Source organism: Apus apus, chromosome 9 (assembly GCF_020740795.1).
Source record: "Apus apus isolate bApuApu2 chromosome 9, bApuApu2.pri.cur, whole genome shotgun sequence".
NCBI lineage: Eukaryota > Metazoa > Chordata > Aves > Apodiformes > Apodidae > Apus > Apus apus.
Window position 1 is genome coordinate 21,778,281 of NC_067290.1, and position 17,802 is coordinate 21,796,082.

Sequence of the window (17,802 nt, forward strand, 5' to 3'; positions counted from 1 at the left end):
GGGGTGTGGTGGTTTCTTTTTTTAACTGGCTTGGGCAAAAGTGCACTAGATGCCACGGCACAGCTTCGACAGTGGTCTTAGTGCATGAAAGAATTTACCAGTTGCCCGAGAACTGACGAATTAGAGACTACATAGTGCAGCTAATTTACTGGTTTGCTTACCTCCATCTATCCTGTCTTATAATCATGTTGTAACCTCTTTTGACATAGGTTGTCTTTTGGTTTTATTTATTGAAAACTACTGTGATGCTGCACGCTGGGGCTCACAGGCACTGCAGCAACAGCCTTGTGTGCCCTGTGGGACAGCCAGTCAGGTGGCCTACCTAGGAAGGTTGCTCCTCTTGTCTGTGCAATCACCCCTGTTTCTTGGTCTCTAAAAGTGTTCTGCCCCTTGTGTTGTGTTTAAGAATGTACCCCTGACTTGTCACTACCTTTTTTTTTTTTCCTATATGAACAAAATTCTTGTTAAGGTAAGTGTGAGATTTGTCTGAGGAAAGTCTGTAAATATGAACATGTATGTCTGAAGACCATACAAGTCCTCTCCAAGATTCTTACGTAAACCTGTACAATTAATGATCTGCAATATCCTTTTAATCTGTATTAATAGTCTTTGGTAGCTCAAGGGGAAATGAAAATACTTCCTTCCATAAACTGGGATTTTGGTTTCTGAAAGTTTTTCTTGAAAATACAATATATATATTGGCAACCAAATGTATGTGAATTTGTTAAAGGATTGCTGTGGCATCATGGAGTGGAAAAGACCAGCAATCACTGGGATGCTCTGCTGTCCTGGTTTCCGTAAAGCAGGTATGTGCTGATGATAACTTCCAAGCATGTCATTTCCTCACCCTGTTCAACCTGCACCTCAGTTACAGGCTGCTTCAGCAGGTCTCCCCCTCCTAGAGTTCTTGGCACTGTGAGAATTTTGCTATGGGAGGACATTGCACTGAATACTTCTTGCTTTGGAGTCCAACTGATTGTGGTGAAGATAAAGGGTATTTTTGTCTGATTACATCATTGTGCTTTTGACAATATACATTTTCTTTGTCAGGATATTGTACTTAGACCAGTGATCTAATATCTTAAAGCAAAACTCTGTATAGTTTTGAACGTTGCCAGTAATTCTGTATTGTTCTGAATGTTACCAGCGTCTGAACCAGTTCCTGACCTTGCTGGAAGGCTGGGAATACAGAAATGCTTAGAAGGTGTATTTTTCCTCTAAGTGGTACTGGAAATGAAAACGCAGTGATGAGAATTGTATGGCCTATTAAACAAAATCTGAAGACACCCTATTTAATGTTTTGCACAGTAATTTGAAAATAAATAAGATTGCTTAGTGTTAATCCTGCAAAAATGTTCCAACATATGCATTGATAGTTCTGAGGATCCTGAGATGGTGGCAGGGAAGTGAGCATAAGTTAGAACTACTTGCTTTCATAGAATTATGATTTTATGGAAATAAAAATATTGATATCCCGTCACTTCCGAGTGTGTGATTCAGTTTGTTTCTTGTGTTTCAAAGTAGTGAACCAATTCTGGGTTCTACTGTGTAATGTTGTACTGATCTACATAACTGCTGAAGATTTTGGAAATATTAAATTTGCAGCTACAAGTAATTGGTTGTGATTGTGACAGGCTGTTATTTGTTATTTCTTGGGTTGCCTCTAGAAGTAGCTGATGCAAATATACTGATTGTGCTCTAGTGAGGCAAATGTCTTGCACGTGGGCTTATTTAAAGTTAGTTAATAGCTGAAATAGTTATTCTGCTGCATTTTTTTCAATAACTTCAGTGAAATTTAGAACTATACTGTATGGCCTTAACTTATTTAATAAGCAATATCATATTAGATAATGCTGAAATTTGCTAAATTTATTATTTCTAAATTGTAATTTATAAAGTTATAACTTTACAGACTTATGAAAGAGCATCACTAAAAAGTGCTTTATAGGCTCTTTTAGGCTTTAGCTGTGACTGGAGAGAAATAAAATCTACAGAAGATGCTGGAGGTGAAAAAGATCAAAGAGAACCGAGATACTCCACAAGTAAAGGTTAATAACTAAACTGGCAGCAAAGGAAAGCATTAAACCCGTCCACCATAGCGTGGCGAGTTGGCCTTGCTTTGCGGCCAGAGGCCGCCCCAGCGCTGCTCGCTCCTGCCTTCGCTGCGGGACAGAAAACGGGATGAAAAAGCTGGGAAGTCAAAGGGACATCACTTGCCAGGTATTGTCACGGGCAAAACAGACTTGACTTGGGGAAAATGAACGTCACTAATTGCCAATTAAAACAGACGTGGGTGGTGGGAAAGCCGAACGCCTGGCCCCGCAGCCTCCCGCGGCCGCATCGCCCGCCGCTCGGGCTGCTCTCCCGCCTGCTCCGCGGCCTGGGCCGCCCGAGGCGCCCGCCCTGCCTCCCGCGGCCGGGGCGCGGGGCCGCCCCAGCCGGGCACCTGCCCCGCGGGGCCGGGCCGGGCCGGGGAGCCGAGCAGCGAGCGCAGCGCGGGCCTGGCCAGCCCCGCAGCCCGAGCCCCGGCCGGGCAGGCCCGGGCGGTTCCCTGGGGCAGCGCGCTGGGAAGGCCGCTCCGCAGGCCCGGACGCCACGTGGAGGCTGCTGGAGGTGGAGGGGCCGGCTCTGGTGAGTGATGAGTCTTCCAGAAGTATCTTCGAGTGAGCCTCGCCACGACCGGGCGGGTGGTCGCGGGTGCCTGGGTGGTGCCCCGGGCAGCGCTGCGGGGCGGGCTGCGGCAGCACCCGCAGCACAGGCCGCTTCCCTCGGTGGCTGTCGCGGGGAAGAGCAGTTTCCCACGGTGGTGCTGGCAGATATTCATGTGTGTTCAGTGTTTGAGAGTAACAACATTGTAGAGCTCTGTCGACTTTAGGTTGTTATTTCAGATGCTTAAAGTTTTCATAGAATTTTCCGGGAACTGGAGGTAGATTTTAAGAGTAAAGCTGAAATGTTGCATGGAAGACCTCAGCAGTTATAACTGGCTGAAAAGCTGAGAAGGTGTTAATATTATAAACGGTTTGGACTTGTTAATGCCACATTCAATTTAAATCTGTCTTCTGAGTGCTAGTAGATGATTTTGGACGTGTGAGCCGTTGTGCCTGGTGTTCAGGTGTGTATGTGGCTGGGCCGTGCTGAGGGGAGCGAGTGACCTCCATCCTATGGTTTTTGGCCATCGTTTCTCCGTACATTGTGTCTCTTAAAAAGACAGCTTGCTGACTGCTCTAAGCCTTGGGCTTTTGCAGAAAAATCTCGCTTCAGACTGAGTTCTGAATAGTTTGGTGGTTTATCTGGAAAGGCGGTTATTTAGCTAATAACATGCTGTTTGATTCTGGAAAGAGAGAAGAGTGATTCCTTGTACTCGAAAGGTTCTGGTGGTGGTGAGACTTTTAGTGCTTGTGTAGTGGGGACTGCTCCAGTGAGTAAAAGATGCAACGTTAAAAAACTGTCTGTATCTTAAATGCTTTATGGTACTTGCTGTTGTCTCCAGAATGTGCAAGGACAAAGGTGCAGTGCTGTCTGGGTACAATCTGTGGCATTTGCCTTTGAGCAATTCTTTCTAGTGAACCTGTGAGCATAAATACAGTCGGATTGAGTTTAAGTAATAGAGGACACACTGTCTGCTGAGACAGTCTGTGCTTCAAGGGTAGTGAGAACGCTAGAGAGCACAATAACTTCTCTCCATCCTGGAATGCCATGTTTATAGTGTTACTGCACTTGCTTAGTAATCAGGAGCTTGAGTTGCAGGTGCTGGTTTCTACCATCTAATTAACAACATCAGAGCACACCTGAGCCCTTTTGTCTTGTGCACCAAACTCTTTGAAAGAATTAACTTGTTGATCCAAGAAATCATTGCTATTTGTCCTGTAGTGGATGTACTTTGATGTGAAATTTTGCAGAGAATAAGCTAGAAAGAGTTCTTGTGCAATAAATTCCATATAGGGAAATTTATTTTTATTACTATTTGTAAAAAGCACTTTGAAGAACAATATGTAACTGTTACGCATTGAAGACACTGAAAAGCAAGAGCAGTGCAAAATCCTAACCATGCCCCAAAGTTCAGAGTGATCTCAAGATGATTACTACTGCAGGACATGACTGCTATCTAAGAACTGTTAGTATGAATAGAAAGTAATTCCAGTTCCTCTGGTGCTTTAAGATCACATTGTGATCTACTACGGTTAATAACGTGATGTATAGTATATTAAATTCAAATATAGACACTACTAGGCAGTTTAAACTGTCTTCCAGTTTCTTTTAATTTAAGAGGAGCAAGGAAAGGATGTAAAAATGTAGTTCTACAGGTAAAAAGATTTAAAAATGCAGAGCATATTTATGTAAACGGTATTCCAAGCCTTTCCAGAGCATATAGATTACAAACAAGTTGCAACACTTCTCTGGGAAAAAAGCTATTAAAATAATGAAAAGAATGTTCAACCCTTGTAGTTTAGTAATAATAATATAAAGAAAGCGTGGCAAAGGATGGCAATGCTGTTTCAAGGGCACTGTAAAGGTTTCCTGGTGTTTGTTGTTATTCTGTGGAAAAGGAAGACATTCAGAATATTGAAATGGGTGTTTTAGGAGAGGTCCTTTTAAAAAATAAATTTTTACTTTTATCTCTCTGAAAGGGATTGTAAAGCTGCCTTGGAGTCTAGAAACTTTCTTGTGAAAACTTGATCAAAATCTCACTGTTTTTTAGTACACAGAAGTTTGTATGCTATATACCTAAGTAATTTGTGAAGTTAGACTGGAGTTTTAAGTGTAGTTTGTAGAAGGTTCACAAAGTGACAAGCGAAAAACCTTTTCCCTAAGGTACTGTTGCCACTTTATTCCCTTCATCAGCAGTGATACTCACTGAAGGTGGTTACAGCGAAAGTAGCCCTCCTTGCTGTTGTACAAAAGCATAGCAACAGGAAAAGCCCAGATGGCTGGTGTCCAGAGCTGTGCTTTTCATCAATCAGAAAACAGAATGAGCTCAGGAAAGGCAGAGGGCCCAGGGCTGGGTCCAGCAGCCTTGTGTAAAGGGCATGGGGATCTTGTCATGTCTGAATATTTCCCAGTGCTGAGGAGCTTGTACTTTGTTTGGAAAAATAAATAATGGTTTAAAAGCCAGATTTTAACTAGGCATATACTGCAAGATAGGTCTAAGTATTATGTGTAGATAATGGCTAATAATTTTAATGCTTTTCAATAAGTAACAAAATAAGCAGAAACCCACTGAAAAAACAAATGAGATCAGGTTGTATCTGAGCTACTGACTGAATACCTAGTACGCTGCAAATGATTTCTGTTCTGTTTTCTTAAACGTTTGTGGAAGTGTGGAACAAATTATTTGTTTTGAAGAAGCAATACTAACTACAAGTTAGGAAGAGTGTTTCTAAGTAAATGGCATATAGTAAACTGAGTATCTAAATACCTCTATTCTAGGATGTTAAAATTTTCTGAAAGCTGATCACTGTATTTATTCTGAAATGGAGATAATTTCTGTCTCTGTTGCTTAGCTTTGCTCAAAAGAACAGTTCGACTAACATTGTTGAGACCGTTTATATCTGTAACTGAAGTGGAGTTGACTGGCAGGCAGGCTTTGCAGGAGGTAAAGGCAGTGTGGACTAAAACACTTGATAGCAGTGAGGTCTGAATCCTGTTTTAACCAGAAGGCCTCTACTACAGTCTTCTGCTTTTATATTCTTCTCTAGTTTGTCAGAGAATTGGTTAATAGGTAACTGTCCTAACAGCAAAGCTGGAATTAAAGAAGATAAAATAATGTAAAGGAAAAGCCTGTAGAATTGCAGTTATGTTTTGCTTTTTTATTTTTCCACATTACTTAAAACAATGTTTAATAGCACTGTATCTTATTTTTTACAACAAAATATTTTCATGTATTCATTTCCTGCTTATAATTAAAAACTTCATACAACAGTCACTAAATGTCAGCACCTAAATCTTCATAATACTGTTGTTCCGTAGCGCAGTAGTGTAGTGCAGTTTTGTTTTGTTTGGGACCACGATTAGAGATCTTGCTCTTTATTCAATGTTCTTTTTTTGTCAGTGCAAAATGTTTTAAAGGGGGGATAAACATTTACAGTGCATTGGTAGCAAGGCCATGGTTCTAACATGAAACGAATAATTAACATTGGTGTTCATATATTAATAAAGAATACAAGTTTTACGTTTCCCCAACTCAGTTTCTGTTTGCATATGATAATTTCTGAAGCTATCACACTCAAATATAAATTAAAAAAAAAACTTAAAACAACTGTGTTTTTAATTAGTGGTAGCTATGTATTTGGGTTTTTTTTAAGCTTTTTTTTTTCCCCAGGTGATAAATTGAACTGCCTTTATCAGCTGGATACATACTGTAGACCTTTTAAAATATGGACAATTCTAAGCAGTTTGTTAGGATAAAAAATTCAGATATCCATTAAGCTTCTTTGAAGAAAAGGACAAATGAAAATAAAAGTCTTCCCCCAATATAGTTTAATGTAAGTAAATTCTTGAACATGGTATTTTTATACAAAGATATATTTTAATAATAAATGCCATTCTATTTCTCAGTCAAATATTATGACAAATACAGGACACAAACCATTTTATTGCAATGATTAGTACACCACGTCTTAACCTTTATAAAAAGACAAAACACTAAAACCAAAAAGAAATTCCAACCCTCACCCAAACAAAAAATAAAAAAAACCCCAAAACAACAGAAAAACAACCCCAAAACTCCAGAGATTTACATCCTCAGCTGGTGTAAAGCAGCAGATCATCTTTGAAGGCCTACAGACACTTGTCTGCTGAGAATCCAGCCCTGGAGATGTAGTGCACAGCAGAAGTCTGATGTAAGAGGCATGCAGCCACAGGAGTTCAGAGCACTCCAGGGAGCAGGTTCAGACAAGTGCATTTCAGCCCACCAGCACATTTCAGTGGTGTGCTGGTTTATGGATTGAACTTCTGATGACATTTTTCATAAAAAGAACAGCAGAAGCAACAGGACCTTTGAAAAATAGACTATTTAAATAGATGATAAAAATCTTAACACTACTAGGTAGACTAGTGTTAAATAAAAACTGTAGGCTTATAATAAATTAAAAATTACCTTTGGGTTTGAGTCTGATGCAGTGTTTAGGGAGAAGTGATATAATTCAATGTCTGGATTTCTAGAGCTGATGGAATGCATTTCAAAGTACTGTAGTAGTATGAAATAGAAGCCTTTAATATAAATTATACAGTAATCTGTGTAAAATTATAAATTGACAGTAATTATCCTGGATCATAGCCAATGAAGTGTTGGTAGACCAGGTAAATTGAATGTGTTGTTCGTTCATTTTCTGTGGAAGCAATTTAGTGTATGCAGGGCATAATTTCATGTTGACATTTGTTAATGGATGAGAAATCAGGCCACAGAACTCCTTAGAAACATGAAATAATGAAACTGTAGTTCAATAAAAATAATAAAGTGCTTTAAATGAGCATTTGTTGTTTACTATATTGTTTCTCATTTCGTAGTAGACATCAAAAACAACCCAGTGAAGTATGATAGTGCTCTAGAGTAAGTAAAACTGAGCCTGTAACTTACTGTAGTCAGTATTTCCATGTGTTTTCTTGTCTTGATGTTAGATTTAGTTTAATGTGGGATCAGAGGAGAAGCTTATAGTACAGGTTGAACTTGCACAGACACAAAGACCACCATAAATATTCTCTATTTTAAAGTTTCCTTTTGCAAAAATGTGGATGTAAGAAGAAGGAAGCAAAAAGAGCAATCTGGAAACAGTTCATATCCAGTGTACGTAGCCAGTTTGCCTGAAATGCACTGTTCAGTTTTGTAAGAGAGAAGAGGTTTGCCAGGAATGTATAGAAATTTGAGAATTTATTCCAAGTCCATTGAGTAATAGCTGCTATAATATGGATGCTTCTTCCATGGCTTCAATCCACCTGAAAAGGGCAGGAAAGAAAAAGTGGTACTTATAAAATTATGTACATTTCAAGAGTATATGTATTTTAAGAGCATAAAGCCCGAAGAGAACTGTATTGGCCATCCCAGCTCCCAGATTGATGCAGGAAACTTGGTAGTACTATGACTGGTGTTCTATGACAACCTTTAGCAGTAAGTTATTGTAAAATATCAAAGATAGTACAAGGGCTGTCTTAGAGTAGGAATGATGAAAACACTGAACTATGTTTAAAAGCAACAAAATCTCCCATAAACACTAATTTCTTTCCCTGTGTGTCACCAGGTGCTGGCATTTTTATTACTAGTTCCATTATTTATTATGTAGAAGCAGTAGCGTTAGAATGGGAAATCTAAACAATTATTTGTTGATGAGGAAGCTGAGAGATAGACAAACAGCACGGAAGTCAGAAGTTTGTGTGCAGTAACACCATTTGACAGACTTCTGGGCATGGCTCTTAAGACTCAGCTTCCTCTTTATCTACACAAGGGAGCAAACTCTACTTGCCAAGGCAGCTGAAAAGCACTGGCTAGATTTTTAATGTTGCCCAGGCCAGTCACAGGCATTGGGCTTAATCAACACTCTGAAAGCTGTTGGTTTCCTGTAATGAAGGCATTCTGAAGGGAAGGAAGGGTAAAGCCCTGTGTAAGCCTTTGGAGCTGGACACTGGCCAGCGTGGAAGCCCATCCCTGTTACCTCTGTGCTGAATTGTTGTCCTCTGCTCGGAAGCTATAGAAGAGAGTCTGCTTGTGGTACAGATGGAAAACTGGATCCGTACTTCCTTCCTCCTTTTCTGGGGCAATGGTGAAACCCAGCAAAGGCAAACTTTCTGTGGCAACTTTGTCCTGAAAGCAAACAAGAAATTAACAAAAAATTAGAGAGAGGGTTTTTAACAGTTTGAGGCTCTTTCTGGTAATGATATGACCAAACAGTAAGATAACCCTTCTTTGGGATGCAAAGCAGTGGTGTGAATCTTCTGCTGGATTGGTGGCTCTTGCCTAACCAGGAGTGGTGCCTGTGCACGAGTTCATCTAGTCTTAGTCCTGAACTTGAACACCACCCTTGAAAGTACAATTCTTTGTGATCATCCACATGGCAAGGAAGGTCAAATTAGCCATTACTCTTAATTGCTACATTTGACATAAGGGTCCAGGAGGCGAACTAGAGGTTATTGGGAGTATGGGAGACAGTACAGCAACAGTTCTGAAAGCCTGAGACTTGCTTCCAGTTCTGTTTTTTTCAACGACTTTTATTTGCTGAGTGCAAGTAGTAGTCTTTTTGGTACCTTGTAATTTCCTTTTTATAGCACTATCAACTTTTTAATTATCTGCATTGTCTAAAACAGCACATTTGCTTTCCGAAATGCTTCTTTGATATTTCTGAGCTGGTAATGCAATTAATGGTTAATTTACTCCCAATAAACATTATGAATTTTGCTTGCCATACAATGCTTTGTACGACTAAAACAATAAGCCTTAATCCAGTTGCAGTTTAGCTCTGAGAGCTGCAGTTTTGATTGCTGTTTTTAGATGATGTTTTCTGTATGTGTGTGTTGCCTTTGCCTCTGCTATAGAAGCTAAATTGCAAAACAGGAATGCAAAATGTCATTAGCCATCCATTGTTTTTTGATGCAGAATCACACAGATTCCCTATTGTTGAACCAGAAATGATCATTTATAAGGCTAGCAGAGGTAAGGTAAATGTATTGGATATAAAATATGGTGCTAATACTCTGAATTTCCGGCCAAATCATGAACGCTGTTGGGCCTCAATCTCCTAGTCTTTTTAAAGGGGATAATGATGTTTTATGCAGCCACTGCAGTGGTGATGAAAGCTTAAATAATTGATGTTGCAGAAGTGTTCTGAATGCTTAAAGAACCAAATATTGCTAGTACAATAGTTCTTGCATTCTATGTCCTTTGTTCAGCAAAATGAATGTTTATGCTTCTGCTTATGAAATCTGTCAGTTATAAAATTTATATCAAACTTAGTTAGATTTTATTTGTATTGAAGCTGTTCACAAAGGTGAGGAAATGAAAATAAGAAAAGGGACTAGGAAGAGACAAAATACATAAAAATGATCCAGTTGATATCCAGTCTCCTTGGCTGTAAGGAGAAGCTTAGGCATTATTCTCACCTCTGCAGACTGCCTTCTGTCTTTCCCTGTTGGTACCAGTAGGACAAATATCTACCCTTTATACTTGCAAAACGACAGGATTCTCCTCCCCACAAGAAATGGATCATAGCATCATCTGTCTGCAGAGTATCTGGCAGTTACCAGGTGCACCAGAGAACACCTGAGCACCTTGAAGTCTTTAGGTGTATATACATAGACTAAGGGTCACAGCAGTTGACAGTTTATAGCAGAGTGAACAGCATGAAATCAAACAATGAAGGACATTTTGAAGAGGGCTGCTGAGGTGCAGTGAGGGCTGTGCCTCAGTCCCTCAGCCAAGGGCAGCCCCTGGGGCTCAGGCAGTTAGGACCAAGGGTCCAGAAGGTAGGCAGTTGTGAGAACTGCCATTTACACCTTTCTCACTTACTTGTGCTGCCTGTAGGGAATAAAGAAAGAAACTTGGATAGGAAACTGTTTCAAGTCAGACTGCACAGTACCTCGTTTGCTATGTAGGTGTAGAGGACTTTGCCTTTGATAACAAACCAGCGTTTCTTCCAGTGTCTTTTGCCTCTCTTACATCTGCTGAGGTAACCACTGATGGTAGCTCCCTCTCCTGAAGCTGCCACCTGGAGCAGGGTAGGAAAAATCAGGAGTTGTAACAACAAAGGTTTTTTTTCCCCTGCAGATTATGCATGTTTGCATCACATCAGACAACCAGGTCTATGTCCATGAAACCGAAAGGAAACCATTAAAAATATTGAGACAGAAAAAAAAATAAGCATGGTATTATGGTTCTTTTTAACAGTTTAAAGATTTCTGGTTAAACTTAGTTCTCAGTAACTGATGGAAAATACCCACTTGAGTTGTTGTTGTTGAGGTCAGCAGGTTTACAGTTATGTTCTGAGAAGCCAAACTTGTCCCTTTCCCCGTGTCTATTTTTTTTTTTCCAGTATATTAAAAGTACATGCTTCCAAAAGAGAATTATAGCATTGTGGCTGAACACTTTTCGGATGTGGGTATATTTAGGATTTTGCAATGGTTTTATATAAATGTATGTTAATCGCTTGACAATCACACTCTGCAGAACAGAAATGTTCGAGGACCTTGGTAAATCAAGTTAGAAAAAAGTTATAGAACAATGATATTGTGAGGGTTCATATTAATAAATATCTGCTGCCTCCTTGTGGATAGAAAGCCAATGTTTTTTTCCTAATGGGGCTGAAATTTTGCTTGCTGGTTCTTTCAGTATTCAATTTATGTGGTTGTATTATATGCTTTTATCTTTGGCGTAACATCAGCTCAGCACAACTCGACTACAATGAGTTCAGCAAGATGTCTGCATCCTGTTCTCTTTAATACAACCATAAATACCTGCTGGTTTCAGTGAAATGGGAGTACCTTCCTGTGCGTTTGAGTTCAATGGGCAACTTACCTACCTAGACTAACGAACACGATTGGCGTCTTGTACTTGGAAAAAAAACTAAAATAGCTGAAGAAATCCCAGCCCTATTGAAATTGGTGGGAATTTTATTTGTTCATGTTGGTGGGAACAAGATTTTACCCATTTAATTGGAAACAGTTTAGTTTGAGCTGGAGGGAAAATGCCTGATTCAACTTGTATGCTTCTGAACTGATGACCAGTCCCTAAGTAAGTGATACTTTATTTCTCTTGAAATCAGAAGTAAGTCTTGTCAAAAAAGGTAACTGGTCAACAGGGTATCATGCACTGTTTAGTCCTGTCATTGTCTGTGATCTGCCTTGTACTGTCTGGAACTTTGAAGTCATCTTAGTTTTCTAAAGACTTCAGCCTGTTGAGCAAAATTTAATTTAAGTATGCTGTTCTAATTGAGTTTCTCAGAGGGACCAGGAAGCTTCTATGGTATCTTCAGAGCTCAAAGTCTTTTGTATTTTAAACACTATTGTGGAAAACAGAAAAAAAAAAAAAAAAATATATATATATATAAAAAATGTGCATGATAAAAGTAGACCAGGGTATGTGCTGAGCCCATTGCACACAGAGTAACTAATAAATGTAGCTGCTGAAGTACAAGCACATTCATCTCTGCTGTTCCTTGCCTTTCTCAGGCAGCTTGATCCTACCTCCGTAAGAGCAGAAGGGATCTTCTTCTGTTTCTTAAAAGATGAATAATGAATATTGTGGAAGACAGAGGAGAAAGCACTGCTTGAACACCTGGATGAAGTTGGAGGGAAGCTCATACTTAGTGGTCGCTCTGTAAGATTAAGAAAAGGAAGGGGGAAATGGATGAATTGGTTCATATCAGACTAGGGGTATGAGACACAAAATACACTAATGCAAGTGACTAAGGAAAATGCAGTGCCTCCTTCATAGCCAGTTTTTATTTTAGCTTTCCTTTCAAATCACCCCTGTAAGTCTGATTAGATGGGCTGATCTCATAGCACCCTAGATTAATGGTAATAACCTACAGCTACTTGAAAGAAGCCTTCAGAAACATTGACAAAGCACAAAATGCAACTTGTTTTATTCTAATTTAAAATTTACATTAAGCAAATGGCTTTTCCATAGCGCCTTTGCAGGAGAGATTCACTAATGGGACACTAGTTCTGTATGAACCACTCTTGAGTTCTGCATGAGAGAGAGTTGTTCTGTCAATTTTCCATTAACCCCTCTTGTCTGAGTTCATGGTCTTACTTCTGGCAACACACATTAGTTGGAAGTTCTTAGTAAAGCACAGCATTGTTTTAGCACAAACTGGAGTTACCACTTCTTGGACAGTGGCTTGGGGATGCTTTTTTAGCTGCTGTGGCAGCATCCATTCATGTCATTGCCTGGGCAGTAAGTTTCTGTAATCAGGATGGAAAAACTAAACTTCGTTTGTCTGCACCTTCATCCTTTACAATATGATGTGCCTCCTTTTAGAGATTGTCTACAGGAATAATTGTGCAAGAACATTATTTCCTGTTTATTCTCTGTTCATATGTTTGTAACCATGTAACCTCTGTGTGTGTGTCCCCCTTACATTTGGTTTGGATGTGAAAAGGGACTTTTATAGTAGGACAATAATACAGGGTTTTGGTTAAGCAGTAGCTCTTCTGCTTTGAATTCAGGCTTTCATCTGTAACCAGATTAACTCCCCATGTAGAAGAGCTCTTAGTGACTCTGCACTTGACCTCACCATTTCTTTTTGTAAAAGCTACACGTGGATGTGGACAGTGAGGAACTGTAAAGCCATTATTTTAATTTAATGGATAATTCATTAGAAATTATGAGGAAGATCTATCACCTACAATTAATCACGGAACACTTCAATTAGAGGGGGCCTACAGTGATCATCTAGTCCAACTGCCTGACCAGTTCCAAAGTTAAAGCTTGTTATTAAGGGCTCTGTCCAAATGTCTCTTAAACACTGTCAGGCTTGGGGCATGGACCACTTCTAGAAAGCCTGTTGATGTGTCTGACCACCCTCTGGGTAAAGAAATATTTCCTCTTGTCAGAACCTCCCCTGATGAAGCTTTGGCTTCCTGTCACTGGATACCAGGGAGGAGAGATCAGCACCTTGCTCTCTCCACTTTCCCTCCTCAGGAAATTGTGGAGAGGTCACCCCTCAGCCTCCTTTTCTTCAAACTAGACCAACCCCATGTTCCCAGCTGCTCCTCATAGGACACAGTTTTTATCATTCCAGTTTATCAAAAGGCCAAGGGGAGCCCTCAGAGAACCTGGCTTGCTAACACAGTGTTAGCTGCCATTACAGCCTGGCTCTCCTGGGACCTCCATACACATGCCTCAGGCTTGAAATGAGAAAAGCTTTTTAACAAAACACAACGTGGTAGACTGATACTAAAGCCTACCCATTTTACAGGCAGGAAATGGGTTTATCAGTTTAGCTAAGAATGAAGGAACCCTACCTCTTTTCCTAAGTTCCACATAACAGCTATCACAGACTTTGGCTGCTTGATCTTTGAGGTACTTCATAGGGTACTTGTTTCTTGAACAATTTCGACATACAATCTGTTCCAGCAAGGAGAGATGCATGTTAATATAATTTAAATTTATATATATGCACATACAAAACAAAATCTTAGATGTGGCTGGGAGAGGAAGATAGATTGTGGACCAGATATGACTCTCCTAAAACTGTGGCAGTCAGGGGAAGTACTGACTGAAGTGTGATTGCTCTGGGTTTACACTGTTGAAAGCCAAGCAAAATTGATCACTGTATTAGGTTGCACACCATTGCTGTGCCTGTCTCCCCAGGAATCTTCCCTAATACTGAATCACAGAGATACCGCTTTAATATTACTTCAGTTTTCATAACTTTGTTAGTAATAACGTTTTTCCCACTATCCCTGTCTAGGTACAGGTTGATTTTTCTCTGTGGAATTAGAAAAAAAAGATCAAGTAAATGCTTTTTCATATTAGCAAAAATATTGGTAGCTTGATTAAAAAAAAAACAAACAAACAAAAAAACTCCAAAAAACCAGTGAGGCTAAAAGGCAGCCATGGTTTAAAACTGGACTGCAGGTTTATTTGTATAAACAAATTTCTACAGTCAGTGCTAAAGGGACAAAAAACCAAGAAAGTTTATATTCCATTGGCTTTAGGGCAAAAGGTAGCAGCTTTTCACTGCAGCACAGAGGAAACCCCCTTTGGTCAGGCACCAAGTTGTGGTCTGAGTTTCTTCCCTTTTGGAAGCTAACTTCTCAAGCTGCTCCTAGGGTCAGGACATGGACTTAGATGTGCTACTGCTCTGGGTCCAGAACACAGCCTGTATCTTTAGTGTATTGCTTCATTGTTTCTAGAGTTAGATGTTTATCATATGCAGCTGGGCTCAGCAGCAATTGCCCTCCAGGCCTTCAACAGCTGGCCTTTGGGAATTAAACTGACCCTTGGGGGAAGGTTACTGCTGAAACTCAATACAATTACCAGAGTAATTGTAAACCTAATTATCTAATTTAGCAAAACACTAACAGGTTCTGTGAGAAGTCAGATCCTAGACTTAATGTTGCCACAAGTTTGCAGAAGTTACAGGAGTGGCAGCCAGTGTCCCAGAGGTGTCAATAAAGCCTCCATGAGAAGCTGGGACAGCTCTTACCTTCCCACAGGCATGGCAATGATGTCGCCTCAAAGTCAGGGTGAAGTCACAGCCACAGTTCATGCACATCATGACATGGGACACAGGTACCAAAGTAGGAGGCCTCTCACCCAAGGATATTCCAAGCCTTTCCCTTAGCTTAAATCCAACAAGAACAAATGAAGAAGCATCCACAGTACCAAAGTCCATTCAGTTAGCCCTGCTCCATCACATACAGTTCTCTCATTTCAGTCTACCTTCATGTGCTAAGGTCCCCAAATTCTCTAATTCCTAATGCACCTTGTGAGCTGCTTCAGCACTAAAAGACATGGTGCTTTTAAAGCCAGAGCCACAACAGGTAAAATCCTGAGCCTTCTTTTTTTCCAGGCTGGACCGTCCCAGTTCTCTCAGTCTTTCCTCATGGAAGAGATCTTCCAGTGCCTTCATCATCTTTGTGGCCCTTCATTGCACTTCTGTCCAAGGTTTCCATGTCTCTCTTGTCTCCATGTCTCCAGCCCAGCACTGGACACAGCACTGCAAGCGTGGCCTCACTGGCATTTTTTTCTCTTACTTGACCTTATTTGGTAAAATTGGGGTTCTATATAACATAAAACAGCGTTTTTACTTTTTGTCAGATGTATTTGCTTTCTTAACAGGGAGAAGTACAACTGAAATTAATGAGATTAGAATAATGTACATAAATTGTGCAAGAACAATTAGCATATTGCTGGTGGGATTTGCACTGGCAGTGACTTCACTGTGTATATGACATTAGTATAACTAGTGGGTCTTTTTTTTTTCTAAATCTTTGAACTTTGTAGCCGGTTTTAGTTCATACACAATAGTTACCTTCTAGGACAAAAAAGTCTTCCTCCAGAAGAACTCCTATTTAAGCAAAGACCACAGAGTATATAACACTACTCCTTTCTCTCCCTTCCCTCTTCCCCTTTCAAGCACTGAAAGACTTGGCCTCCTTTTACCTCCACGCTGCTGTGGAAAGTGGAAGTGTTGGGAGCTTTGTAGTCATCTGGGATGTGTCTGCTGATGCAGCTGTACCAGTCATCCCTTTCCAAGCAAGAGCTGTGGAATGAAATACAGCAGAGCAGTCAATGCCATGCACAGCAGGGACTGAAACAAACTTCGTGGATAAAAGCTTCCCATTACAAACGTTTGCTTTTCCCCACTTCTGCATTGAACTGGTAATTTGCTGATGAGGAACAAAACTGAGTGTTGGATATACTCATCAGGGTGATTAGTGTAGATCTATGGTTAGGACTGTGACTGAGAAGGAACTAAGGTCCCAGAAAAATTTTTGAAGTAGTCTCTGGCTTTACAATAAGCTGCTTAATCCTAGATCACACAGGACAATATGAAATGTCTCCTTTTGCCGTGTCTGCCCTAGCTTTTGGCACTCCAGAGCATACAGCTTTGGCATGGGTTGCTCAAAGTAAGTGTGTTTATGCTTTTCCCTGCAGTGGGTGCTTAGGTGATCTGCATGCTGGGAAAGGCAGAAGTCTGTCACCCATGGTAGAGATGCTCTCATTTTCGTCTAGGTCCATTGCAGAGAATCTCCAGTATCCTGGCAAGAGGCCAGGACAGTAATTTGGGAAGAAAGTTCTGCGTTCGCTCTAGTTGCAGTTCTGCGTGGAGGCCAGTAGTTCTCCAGACTGGCCCCTAGATGCCCCCTTTGCACAAGGCAAAACAAGAAGCACTTTGTGCTTCTCTGCCGGTCCAGCTCTCCCAGAAAAGCAGCAGGGTTCTTCGTGCCTGTTACTTCCCAGATGCGTTTGCTCTGTGACAGCCATAAGTTGTCCTGCTGTGACTTCAAACAGTGTGCTTCCTGTCCTCTGAAACTCTGCACAGCTCTCGCTGCTCCCAGCATCAGTCACAGAGGGGGCCACATTGTAGTCTCCCCTCCCCTAGTCAAACCAGCCACTCACATTAAAGACTTTGTTGTAAAAATTAGCAGTGGCATTATTGCCAGCTGCTGCTCAGCTGTGATTTCCTCACATTTCCTCATGTGGGCCACCAGACAAGACATCTGAGAACAATTTGTTTTCTGTGATCTTAAAAAAAAAAAAAAAAAAAAAAAAAGGCGGGGGGAGGGGGGTGGGGAGGAAGGACAAGAAGAGAGGAAATGCCAGATTTATCACTGATCTCTGCTGCAGTATCCCTCTGCACCCTGAGCATAAGCCCTTGTCTAAAACACTAGCCCCTGTAAAATTCAACAAGCCTGGAGCAGAAATTTGAACAGAAACTTGGAGCCTGTATCCCTACTGCATAAGGGACCTCTGCAAGCCAAGGGGCTGTGTTACAAGAGATCATCTCTGGCAAGGGTCACACTCCTAGTCAGTCCTTACTACCCCCAAAAGTCTTGTCAAATTACACTTTCTAAGAAATCTGGAGATGTCTCTATCTTCTAGACAAGTGCTAAAAGGAGTCCTGGTTTCAACCTTTCTCTTGCTAATCCTTTATTGGAAATTCTCTTCACTTGTGAAATAAAATATGATTTAAAAAAACAAAGGAACTCATGGCCCACATAGTGATGTAAATTAAACCCACATTGAGAAAGACAGACAAGAGGGAAAATCTGCTATTAAAAGCTTGATGTCTAACTGGCCCCTTTAACCTCTTTTCCACTCCATTAAGCATCTCTAGGCAGTAATCACAGGTTATTAGTGTAAAA

The 17,802-nt window shown here is 40.6% G+C and overlaps 1 protein-coding gene and 1 long non-coding RNA gene across 4 annotated transcripts in view; one reads left to right on the forward strand and one right to left on the reverse strand.

The window, feature by feature from the left end:
- The first annotated feature begins 2,156 nt into the window (after positions 1-2,156).
- The window catches only part of LOC127388153 (uncharacterized), a 145,247-nt gene continuing 129,601 nt past the window's right edge, over positions 2,157-17,802 (forward strand). The window contains exon 1 of the long non-coding RNA XR_007890324.1: positions 2,157-2,220. This is a non-coding gene — a long non-coding RNA (uncharacterized LOC127388153). The remainder of the gene's footprint in view (positions 2,221-17,802) is intronic.
- Positions 6,455-17,802, reverse strand: part of FGD5 (FYVE, RhoGEF and PH domain containing 5) — a 78,834-nt gene continuing 67,486 nt past the window's right edge. For all 3 annotated transcript variants that reach the window (XM_051627321.1, XM_051627320.1, XM_051627322.1), the window contains exons 15-21: positions 16,097-16,196; positions 15,138-15,275; positions 13,951-14,053; positions 12,166-12,296; positions 10,563-10,691; positions 8,646-8,794; positions 6,455-7,932 (exon numbers count right to left, since the gene is read on the reverse strand). In XM_051627321.1, the coding sequence (XP_051483281.1) occupies positions 7,896-7,932; positions 8,646-8,794; positions 10,563-10,691; positions 12,166-12,296; positions 13,951-14,053; positions 15,138-15,275; positions 16,097-16,196 (787 nt within the window). In that variant the 3' untranslated portion in view covers positions 6,455-7,895. The remainder of the gene's footprint in view (positions 7,933-8,645; positions 8,795-10,562; positions 10,692-12,165; positions 12,297-13,950; positions 14,054-15,137; positions 15,276-16,096; positions 16,197-17,802) is intronic.